General features: G+C 43.2%; 1 protein-coding gene across 2 annotated transcripts; it reads right to left on the bottom strand.

Moving 5' to 3' along the window:
- Nucleotides 1-521: 521 nt before the first annotated feature.
- Nucleotides 522-6,874, bottom strand: JMJD8 (jumonji domain containing 8). 2 transcript variants are annotated; one of them, XM_075179116.1, is made up of 10 exons: nucleotides 6,772-6,874; nucleotides 5,978-6,122; nucleotides 5,578-5,670; nucleotides 4,569-4,617; nucleotides 4,381-4,477; nucleotides 4,150-4,218; nucleotides 2,901-3,020; nucleotides 2,359-2,426; nucleotides 1,954-2,088; nucleotides 522-852 (listed from the first exon to the last, which is right to left on the bottom strand). In XM_075179116.1, the coding sequence occupies exons 2-10, from the start codon at nucleotides 6,067-6,069 to the stop codon at nucleotides 772-774; spliced, it is 804 nt and encodes a 267-aa protein (XP_075035217.1). In that variant the 5' UTR covers nucleotides 6,070-6,122; nucleotides 6,772-6,874; the 3' UTR covers nucleotides 522-771. The 2 variants fall into 2 exon arrangements, with proteins under 2 accessions (XP_075035217.1, XP_075035218.1); XM_075179117.1 differs by lacking the exon at nucleotides 6,772-6,874 and adding an exon at nucleotides 6,692-6,709.
- Nucleotides 6,875-12,316: the final 5,442 nt, after the last annotated feature.

Here is a 12,316-nt window from a genome sequence, read left to right as displayed (position 1 = left end):
TGATACTGTGCTTAGTATAATTTGGAAGAGACTAGATTTTAAGGGTAACCTATCAAATAATGTCACTGGCATGATTTATTTATTGGTTATAAGCAACCTCCTAATAGACTAAGGGCTGTCTTCTATGTGGAAACCAATTAACGGGGGCGATTAAACACCTAGGGATATATTTACTAAACTGCGGGTTTTTAAAAGTGGAGATGTTGCCTATAGCAACCAATCGGATTCTAGCTGTCATTTTGTAGAATGTACTAAATAAATGATAACTAGAATCCGATTGGTTGCTATAGGCAGCATCACCACTTTTCAAACCCGCAGTTTAGTAAATCTAGCCCCTAGAGGGAAAGCTATTGCAACTGCATATTATCATATATACAAAACCATTTGTAAGTAGATGCCTTTAAAACCAATTCGTAATATCCTGGCTTAGTGATTAAGTGAGTAACAAAATAAGGTCCGTTAAGCTGCCAACTTTAAAAACAAAACCAATTTGTATATTCAGTAACAAACAGATGCAACAATTTCCATATCTCAGAATAAATTTATGTATTAAAAAAACAACATTGCAAGTGTCTATTACAGTCATGAGGAACGTACAACTAAAACCTCACTTGCTATGTTACATAGAAACAACTCTCCATAGTGGTCCATAAATAGCAGTAAAGGGTCAGATGTGGACTCTATGAACGATCCAGCTGTTCACAGGTAATCCTGAGAATTGTCAGTCTGAGGTGTCAGGCGGTTGTGCAGTAGACATTGGGATATGTCCCCTTATCCCAGGAATGTGGAGATGAAGACGCTGGTATCGAGGTTCAGGGTGGCGTGCCACCACCGGTCTGGGAAGTACAGTACCTGGGGAGGGACAGGTGGCATCAGAAAACATGGCTCAATTTCTTGTCTTCAGACGTAGGTGGTTTACATGTATTGCATGGCATCCTTTCCTGCTCTCTTTATGCCTCTTACTCCCACAATGCACCCATCACCTCGTCGTCCTATAACCACAACGTAGTTGTCCTATCTCCTTCTTCCACAAATTGTCCATTGTTCCACCATCCTCCTGTCACACTATCTGGCACAACACTAAACCCCCTTATTCTGCCCTCCTTTCTTCAACAACACTGCATCCGCCTTCTCCATCCTATACCTCCTGCCCTCGCTCCACACGCCATTCTCTCATCCCACCCTTTCTCATCCCCTCCTCTTACTACACTGCACCCTTCTCGCTCCTAATACCACACTGCACTCCCTTCCTTCAGCCCTCCCTCCACACTGCACCCCCCTCATTCAGCTCTCACTCCACATAGCACCCCCTGCCCTCACTTCTCCCACCCCACTGCACCCCCCTCATTCTGCCCTCACTACACATAGCACCTCCTAAACCTTACTCCTCCCACCACACTGCACCCCTCATTCAGTCCTCACTACGCATAGCACCTCCTGCCCTCACTCCTCCCACCACACTGCACCCCTCATTCAGTCCTCACTATGCATAGCACCTCCTAAACTTCACTCCTCCCACCACACTGCACCCCCCTCATTCAGCTCTCACTCCACATAGCACCTCCTGCCCTCACTTCTCCCACCACACTGCACCCCCCCTCATTCTGCCCTCACTACACATAGCACCTCCTAAACCTCACTCCTCCCACCACACTGCACCCCTCATTCAGTCCTCACTACGCATAGCACCTCCTAACCTCGCTCCTCTCACTACACCCCCCTCACCCCACATAGCACCTCCTGCCCTTGCTCCTCCCATCACTCAGCTCCCCTCCACCACACTGTGCTGTCACCCTGCCCTCTTCCCATCTGCACTGTCACCCTGCCCTCTCTCAGCAGTACAACTGGCATTGAGCCTTGTACATCCTGCACCTCATTACAGAAGCCCGTTACACATCATAACGGCACCCAGACACCTGTACTCTGCAGGACACTGCTTCAAGCTCAACGTACCTCTCCAGGCCGGATGGTGCACTCTATAGGGCGTTCCCCCACCATGAGGAAGGGGTATGTGTCCATTATCCACGAGACCGTGGTCTCATTGGGATTGAATTCAGGAGTCTTGTCTGGAGGGTAAAGGAACCAGCGCTGGTTTGAAATAAATAAGTGGCAGAACACATTGTGTAAATTAAGCAGATCACAATGATGTGGTCATAACTGCACTTACAACGTGAGGTTAGGCTCTGGTTATTTAAATAACAATAACATTATGGCACACATATAGGAAAATGTTTAACGTCTCTGCAAGCCAAACCCCAGGGTACTCTGTCAGAAGCAGCAGAATATGTTAGGTCAGCCATGCATGCCGTATATAGCAAGGTACACACTTCCAGATCTGTCTATGTGTTTATGACTTACCTTCCTACCATATATGACCTCTGAGTATCCAGGTCCATGCCAGTGGAAAGGGACGCCTGTTCCTGAACCTGGGGAAGAAAGGGGTCATTTAATCAGTAAGTAAATAATAGGGTAATGTAGACTCCAACTGCCCCTAGCAACCAATCACATTCCAGCTTTCATTTACAATGCAGTTTAAAAAATGAAAGCAACCATCTGATTGGATGCTCTGGCCACTGACCCCATATTTATTTTTCACAAGTGTCCCTCTGCGAACATGGAGCCTGCTTGTAATAACATAACAGCCTAGAGGGCAAGGTGTGTATTTAGGGTTAAAGGAGTGGTTGGGCACCGGTTGCCTCTAGTTACTCCATGCTCATTTAGAACGTTACGTCTATCTGCAGGTGCTAACATGGAGCAGTCTATAGGAGTTACGTCAATCGGTCATCTCTGCAACCTACGACAAAGGATCAAGTTACGTCTATGTGTTATTATAGGACTCAAATGATCTATGGTGAGTAAATGACTTACCTGTGACGAGAGGTTTTAATGGCGCTACTTACCAGCTATCCCAAAACTGTATGCCCCGGTAGTGCCCGGTAGCTTGAAGGGAGGAGGGGTGTATTTCTGAAACAAAGACCCCCACTCTGTAAAGTTGTTGTCACCAAAGAAATACAAAGTATCTGCCGGTAAAGAGAGGGAGAAGTTTGTCACAACAAATTTACTCAATTATATTTTTCTTTATTAGTAGATTTTCATTAATCAGTGATATTGGCACCTAGAACAGAGGAACAAATCAAGAGAACAATCAATTACGCAATATAAAAAGTATAGAAAAATCAAACGGAGGTACCGTGCTCCTTTGCTCAATATACATAGACTTTAGATACACTTTATTTTATGATTAGGTGGTCACCAGGTGATAAGGCCTCCTAATCCAATCCTGGATGATTCTGCTAAACAGACAACGCAAATATGACTAAAACCAGAATCATTAAGATGAGGCTCTAAGCTGTTAAAGACCACACACTGATCTACAGCCATGCTATAATCTTACAATAAAGTCATTTAAAATGTATCTTTATGATCTGATGCAAATTAGCAGATATATTGCGCAAATAAACAGAGGAAAATTGTCAATGTGACCTTCAAAATGTGTGGCCTTTTATAATGTTATAGTGTGGGTACAGTGCATTGTTTCGGTAGGGATGTAGGCCGTCTCGGTAGATCCGTACGCCTTTCCTCCCAGTAGGTCCGCAGGCCTTCCCGTCCGGGTAGGAATGTAGGCTTTCTCAGTAGATACATAGGCCATCCCTCCCAGTAGGTCCGTAGGCCTTCCCGTCCCGGTAGGTAAGTAGGCCTTCCAGTCCCAGTAGGAATGTAGGCCTTCTCAGTAGATCCGTAGGCTTCCCGTCCCGGTAGGAATGGAGGCCTTCTCGATAACTTGACTACTCAGCCATAGGTTTCTCTACTCTCAGATCTCCGCTGATCTATTAATGTGATTTGATGCTTCTTTGACAAATGTAATGTGTAGCCCCTATATCAGAACATGCGACGCTTGTGCGGCTCCTGATAAACACAAATGCTGTAGCCAGCGTTGACCAATTATTTGAGAATTTATTGCTTCTTAGTCTTTATTTATTCTATTTGAAGCAATTATTCCCTTTACTCTACACTTATACCACTAGAAATAATGTGAATACAGCCTGGAGAGACATTGTGCTTTGCATGGACAATACAAACAGCAAAAGTAATGGAACTTTCTGTAAAGAGGTGTTTGTAATGGATAAGATATGTGACATCACAACTCACCACAGCCCAGTGAGTTCAAGTCCTGGGGTCTCAGCAAGTGGTCTAAATATTCTCTGAAGGGGACGTCCACTACAAAACAGACAAAGGAAATAGGATTTAACGTTTGTATCGTTCTCTGTCAATTTGTGAACAGTGGAGGAAGCTGGTTTCATATCAGTAACAGAGTTTTATCTCAGCTGTGATATCTCTACAATGGATTGCTGGTGAGTAATTGTGAGAGCAGAGACTCACCCTTCTCATAGGAATATGTGTTTGCAGTACTCAGCCGGACACTGCGATCACCGTACGCTTTCAGGAGGTGCTCCTTACTGCACAGTGAGCGGAATTCCTGGCGGAAGAGATGGAAAGGAGAAGGGCAGTCGTTAGAGAACATAGTCACGGACGTGTAAGGAAAGTAGCGATCTACAACCTCCACTCACCGAATTATCTGTGAGTCCTCGGAGAATAACTGGCCTCTTGTAGGCATATCTGTGGGGGAGAGAGTGGAAAGTGTTATCAGTAATATCCACAATGCAGCTGAGAGACTGGACACAAGTGTGACCGAGGGAAGTACAGAAAGAGAGGTGCAGAGAGTCTGTAAAACACTTATTTTTACCTCATTCCTTGTATGAAGAAAACATGGACTATGTATTCATTATTGTAGTAATAAAATGAAAGATTTTCTCTTTAAAACTATTGACATGCTTTATAAATATTGTTAACGTTTCCTCTCTGCTATTGACCTTGATTCACAAACAGTTCCAGAGATCTTGGCGTTATCAGTAATTTCATGAATGAAAGAAAAAAATAGTCCAGAAACGACCTTGACATTCCCACATCACTCATCCTAAAATGCCCCATGTGTCTCTCACTTGCTCCAGAATTCCAGAACACTGCACTCCCACCTCCTCTAGTATGCGGCGAGACCTCTCCGTGCTGTGAAGAGGAGGTCACGTGACAGAGAATCCGGCTTGTGACAAAGCAGAGAATAAGTCCGATGGAGACCAGGGGCAAGCGGAGGGGCAAAGTGAAGGCTTGCCGGCTGCCCGTTGCCCACCACTGTACTGGACAGTGTTTTGATTTTAAAATGTGTTTTTAAAAATATATTACAGCCTCCGCCCTCAAGAGTAATGTATATTTAAATATATATAAATTTAAGTGGGGTATCTACTTCTGAATGTTTTTTGTCTCCAGGCATCAGTAGACTGAGCTGCTTTCAGTCTACGGGGTAGATTTACTAAAACTTCTAAAAAGGAAAAGTGGAGGTGTTGCCCATAGCAACCAATCCAGGTCGCACCTAGCATTTTCTAGAATGTATTAGATAAATGATAGAATGTGATTATAAATGTTGCCCATAGCAACCACTTTTCTTTTTTTTTTAGAAACTTTAGTAAATCTACCCCTATATCTCTGACATTTGGATGGTGCAGACTATAATCGAACACTCACCGGTCAATAAATTCTGCATAAGTGATGGAAGAGTCTCTTCGCTCCACGGTACAGCTCTCTTCTTCCCGTAAAGGAGAGTAATTGTTCCATTGCCTGCAGACAGAATTAAAAGTAATATCATTGGCTCTCACTGCTCTTTGATGTCGGGGTGCCTCCTATTTTCATTAAACACGCAACATAGAAACAAACCATAGATGTAACAAACACTGTCTGTTATGTATAACCTTCCCCAGGTGCATCTCACTGTGCTTAGGAGAAACAGAGCTTGCTTTCCTTCTATACAAAGACTGGTATGTAGCATGGAATGCATGACATCATAATCACCTCTGATGGGGTCTGATGACATCACAGTCATGTAACAATAATACTCCTGTGTAATAGTGATCCTTACTATACATACCAGCCGCCGTCATGTTCTGAGTACTCTGCCTGTTCATCCAGTGCCAGCGCTAGAACAACAGGGAGGAGGATAATTTGGGCGATAAGTGCCATCACGATCTCCGCAACTCGGCTAGCGTCTGCTTCTTAAAGCCAGCACCCCACAGCTAGGAAAAGAAGATTTCAATGGTAAGTATGTATATATAATTACACAAATATATTTTGGTCTTAATAGACAGGTTAGATGCCTAAGAGCCAAACAGCAGGGCCGTAACTAGGGCTGTGCGAAAGGGGCGACCACCCAGGGCGCAATGCCGAAGGGGGGGCAATTTAGGAATATTTTAGGTTAATTTGGTTACAATTGAGGGCTAGGGGGGCGGCATATGTCTTTCTCACCCCAGGCGCTAGAATTCTAAGTTATGGCTCTGCCAAACAGACACCTTTGGGACACACTGGATGTTTTTGTCTATATATCAGACCCAGAAGACGGGCAGTTCTGGAGGAAACAGAAACAGAAGGATACATAAGTTTTGGGGTTTTTTAAAGCAATTTATTTGTTTTCCAGCAATACACAGAACTTCCTAATAATATGGTCTCATTTATATCATGCAACATACTTGATCTGGGTGTAGCTAGTACAGTACAAGCTCACACTAAGCCTTTGCAGAGCTATAATGCAGCATTAATCCCTTATCTCCCTACCACTGATAGCAAGCATGGAGCAGATGTCATGTACCTCATATATGTACAGTCTGTCACCACATGTTAGTCCCTAGCAGCGGACTACGGTGATGTGGACTAATCACAGCCATTTACCTGCACAATCCTGCATTCATATCCTATGCAGCCCCAACCATTCAGTACCGACCACACGTCCCGGGCCGCGCTGCCTTCTGGGAGATGTAGTCCGAAGATGCACGTGAAGGCTCACACGGTGCGCCGGGAGGAGGGGGAACAAGACTACATTATCCGGCATGCCTCGCTGCGTTCTTATGTCCTGCACAGATTTTCCACCCAATGTAGATGCTTTAACTCATTCACTGCCAAGGTTATTAGTAGCAATATCACATTCACACTCTTTCAGGCTACTTATTATTTATCTGCATATATTGTACTGTATTGTTATAGAAGTATGCAGATTTTTGTACAGACAAATCAGGGCTGGTGGAAATACCCTGCTGTTTGCAAAATTGGGGTATATAATACCCCTTGGAAGTTTCATTAGTGGGGTGGGTGGGATTATTTTTTTAAAAAAATAAAAAAAAATTTTTTGGGGACTTTTCCCTTAAAACTCCCTTTACTACAATGTAGGATGGGCCCCTCAATGCTGCGAAAAGCCGTATAGCTACACCAGCAGTATTGTGTCTATGGAGAAATAAATCTATTAGGACAGCGATACCTACTACACGCCTTTGGCCTTCAGTGTAAAACCATCTAACTCCATTCAATTACATCATACTTGCCCACGACTCCCAAATTCAGAGTGGGTCTCCAGGACTCCTGGGAGAGCAGGCAAGACTCCCGCATCATGCCCATTAGGTGACAAAATTTGCGTCATTTTGGACACACCCCCCCATGACAAAACAATAATATTGCAGAGGCGGGGCCAAAATGACACTAATTGCCCCTCCCGCCCTCCCACCATGCCCCCTCCCCAGGATCTCCCGGATGCTGGCTACATAAAGTTGGCAAGTACGACTTACATTCCCGTTACGTTTTCCATACCGCCACTTCTAAGTTTCCATATCACTAAATGTCCACTGGGTATAAATATATTTCTGATGCATGATGTTTATGTTTAACTAAGGAAGTCCAGCGTGCTTTCATTCCTCTGCCACAGGCCTAGATAGAAGGGTGGTGCTTCACTAACAAGGTAGGCACAGAGAGACTGACTTCTTGACTGTCTTGCTTTGTAGAAAATCACTGTGTGGATTGGGTGACTCATACACAGGGGCGGGGCTAGTGAGGTTACAGTAACTTAACTGATTGCAGTCTCAGCTTTTTGACCTGTGTCAGATCGCTTTAGTCCATAAGATATGTGAAGGGCTTCTACTGTGTTCAATGGAGTGAGAAGGTAAGCATTTACTTTTTCACATACTTACCAACTTTCTGAAGTTGGCTTCCGGGAGCCTGCCAGGGGAGGTGGGCATGAGGGTGACGGGGCGCCAAAAATCGCGTCATTTTTGGACCCGCCCCCTGTGACGCCTCATTTTACACCGGGGGCGGAGCCAAATTCTCCGGGAATCGCAGCATTTTTTGGACCAAATTCTGCCCACTTCACTAGGAAGATTGCCATACTCTCCCGGGAGTCCATGAGACTCACCCAAAATGCGGGAGTCTCCCGGACATTCCGGGAGAGTTGACAAGTAAGCTTTTTCATAGGGCTGCAGTGGAATGCCAGGTTATATTTAAACAATGAGTTTTACTTTCACCATTCAAATCTGAACGTTTCAATTTTGTAGTTTAACGGTCCTTTAATCTGTCTTGAGCAAATGGGCTCAATATCTAGTGCTCAGTGTCAAAAGCTCTGGAGGCGTCACAGGCCCTGAGCACGAACAAAGTGCAGATTATGCAAATTTATTTATATAAATAAATGATGATGATGATAAATTATGCCTTAGTAATAGGTTCAGCAATGATGGTGCACCTCTGAACTCTGACCAGTAGATGGCACCACTGAGCAGTGATACTAACCTCAGTAAATCTGTTGTTTATTATCTCGGGGCACATACAGATAAGTAATGAATTGGAAGCAACATCTCATGTGGGTAGTAATTAAGCCGGGAGAGGAAAATGCAGTGTCATCTACTGGGTGCACTAGTGCAAATTACGATCACAGCTGATATCGCATAACTTCCTCCCATAGACAATATTTGTGTGATGATCTTGTGATGTGCTTAGCATAGTGAAATAGAAGAACTGTAATTTTAAAGTGTAATAAAATATTTTGGCTCTACATGAATTCTCTCAATAAACAATACTAAAAATGCACAAAAACAGTTATTAAATCTCCAGCACTGGTAATAAGGTTCTCAAACACATTGCGCAGCAGGTGAGAATTAAAGGGTAATCCCCATCAAAAACAATTTTTCTCTCTTCTCCACAGTCTTTAGTTTCTTATGATAGAGGTCACTGTGCCACAATCCTTCCTGTGTAACCTATTCAGTGCTGACTGCGACGTGAAATCGCGTCATTTCGGCCCCGTCCCCCGCGTCAAAAACATCATTTTGTCGCGGTGGCGGGGCCAAAACGACGTGATTCAACGCGAATCGCGTCATTTTGAAGAGTAAGTTGCCATACACGGGATACTTGCCTGCACGGATTTCGGGAGTCTCCCGGACTTTCCGGGAGAGTTGGCAAGTATGGATCAACCTATATCTTCAGATCTTATTAGCTGTGCTTTCTGTGCGCACTGCCTACACTGAGTGTGACCCCAGAGCTGCTGATCACTATAAAACCTTATAGTAACAATTAACACAATGAGAAATCACTTCCACCTGAAATAATTCAACACGATATTAACAAAGGGAAAAAAATCACATTTGGCACCTCCCAGCCTTCATTCTGGAGAGAAATTATCACTCATGAACAAAAATCTGAGATCTGAATTACAGGATGTGACATTTTCAAAAACAAAACCACCATCTGCGCAGAGATTAAAGTGGGCCCAACACCATCACACACAGCGGAGGCAGCCATTTTCTGGGCATCACCGATACACATCAGAATAAGTGACATCGCAGAGATGTTATACGGGCCATGGCTTTCAAGGCAAGTTTTGCCTTAAAAGCCATTGCCGTTTTACACGATTTTTGGATGAATGGAATTCAATTCCATTTGCACGTATCTTAAGATAGCATTCAACTCAAAATACTACAACAGAACCGCAAGTGTACGGGTGGATTTCTTTGCCTACGCAAAAGTCGCAATTCTAAAATCGGCCCTTAGTTATTAGACCTCATAGTAATGAACATTTTTGCAGCATGAACATTTTTCTATTTCCATACATTCAGCTTCCCAAAATTTTGCTGCCTGAGATAGTTTGAGTGACATAAAATCAATGTATGTAAAAAAGGAAACTTTGCAAATGTTCCAATGAATATTTGGGCAAATTCCAAGTTCTTTTTTTTTTTGCTGAATGCACCCCCAAAAACCTTGCACCGTAGGCTTCAGCCTTGTCAGCCTATTGAATAATCAGGTCCTGACAATGTGTCTAGCAGCGATACTGGAGTTGTAACTTGCTTTGTTTTGTCTGCTGTGGAACAGGAAATAATGAGTTAACAGGGATAATATATCCTGAAGTATGTTGGACGCATAATGGGAGTGACTTTGGCATTTCTGTACACATCTTGAGATGGGTCCGTACAGCAGCATATGCTCCTGGTTTACAATAAATCTCAGCAAGACACGTTACACAGACTGGCGTACGCCCCACCCTGCATCAGCCCTAAGTGAAATAGATTTGTTCAGCAAAAAACTTTGGTTTCCACACATGTTGTGTCACTCTTATAGCACAAATATTGGGGCGATATTTAAATATGATCCTGAAATTAGAATGTTTCAGCAGTATATACAGTTTTGTTTAGGAGATGGGTTTGGCTTGTATGGCTTGTGATTTGAGTTTGAGAAAGATACATAGGCCTTGACCTTGGGTGACTGAATTTCGGGGGCAGTAGGCTTCCCATCTTAGGTTGGGTACACACTACACGGTTTTCAGCTGATTATAGGGCCAATCAGACAATGAACAACTGATTGGCTTGATATCACAGTAGTGTGTACCCTGGAACGATGAACGATTATTGTTCCACAGCACATGAAACCATTGATCGAGCTTTTCAAACTGAACTGAAAATCTTGTTCACAGTTGGAACATTGTCGTTCCAATTCTGCACTGTGTATGCACCCTGCAGAATTGGAACGGCAATTTAGCTGTTAAGTGAAGTTTTGACATCACCTGTCACTGATGGTGCCTGTGAGATCTTCCTTACGGGAGGGGAGATCTCACTGAGATTTCTGAGGGTACGGCCAAGTGGAACACATCATTTGGTCCCTCCCCCTAAACTGACACAACCATTATAGCCTATCACAGCAAGGGGGCGGGCCTCAATGACGCAGGATAATGTCAGTAAGCCCCACCCCTCCATTTAACTAACCGAACTGGCCGGGATCCGTGAGCTTGCCCTGCTCTCCTGGGAGTCCAGGAGGATTCTCAGAATTTTGTGAGTCTCCCGGACATTTCGGGAGAGTAAGTAATTATGACCTAATCCTGTGATCTGGAGAGTCCTACTGAAGGTTGCAGCAGTCCAGCATTGCTCTCCTCTCTTGAAATACAGGGGCCTTTTAAGACAATTAAAAGATGACCACACAAATAAACCATTAGAGGTCATTTGAGGACATCTTCTGACCCCATTTACCAACATGTCCGATAATTAATATTCAGTTTTGGATTATTTTCGGTACGGTGGTTGTTTTGGAGCCGTGCGCTGTTTTATAAAGACAATTGCTGGATAATGTTGCAGGTGTGGTATCACGTGTGGCAGGAAATTATGTGCGTCTCTGGTAGAGAAATTAGACTGTAATCAGCAGATGTGTTTGAAGAAAGAGCTCTATATAGCATTACTGAATATATTGGCACTATAAAAATAAAAGAAAATAGTTGTAATAATAATAAGTGTCATCTTTGTCTGTTATTTCTTGATAATGTGCCTTTTATTTATGTCTATCAAATGTTCCCATGAGAACTGTCCAGCAAACATTATTCACTACTCAAATTAAATACAGTTTTATATGGATGTATCCATTTGTTAACTGTCCTCACAAAATCCTTCATTCTTCAAGGCTGACACTTTACCTGTCTTACTGCTTTATTCATCTTAAATCACCAACGTTTGTGAAAATAGAACTTTGGCAGCAAGTTTTTTCTGATATTTGGCATTTGTAAGATTCTGCTGCCATCTACTGGCAGAAAAGTAAAATGACAGTTGTTGTGGTAAATGCAAAAAAAACCCACACATACTATGAAAGGAGATGAGAAATGTAGATTAACCAGATAGTATCATTTTACGGAATTTTCAGATTTACCAAAAAGGGAGGAGGGTTAACGATTTAGATGATCTTTGTTTTTATATACAGGTCTGATTGACAGCACAATCTTACATCACTAGTTTGATATGAGCCTTTATTAACTATTTTTTTCAGTCATAACTCTAACTTTATGATGGACATTTTACAACAGGTACCCCACTCTTACTCCCCCCTACCTGAATTATATTGGTCCCTCCTCGTCCTCTTACTTCATGCTGTTGGAGTCTATAATCGTATTGAGACCCCACAAAAGGGGGCACAATGCGTCAGTAGGCCA

This window comes from Mixophyes fleayi, chromosome 7 (assembly GCF_038048845.1).
Source record: "Mixophyes fleayi isolate aMixFle1 chromosome 7, aMixFle1.hap1, whole genome shotgun sequence".
NCBI lineage: Eukaryota > Metazoa > Chordata > Amphibia > Anura > Limnodynastidae > Mixophyes > Mixophyes fleayi.
This window is presented reverse-complemented; position numbering and strand designations above follow the sequence as displayed.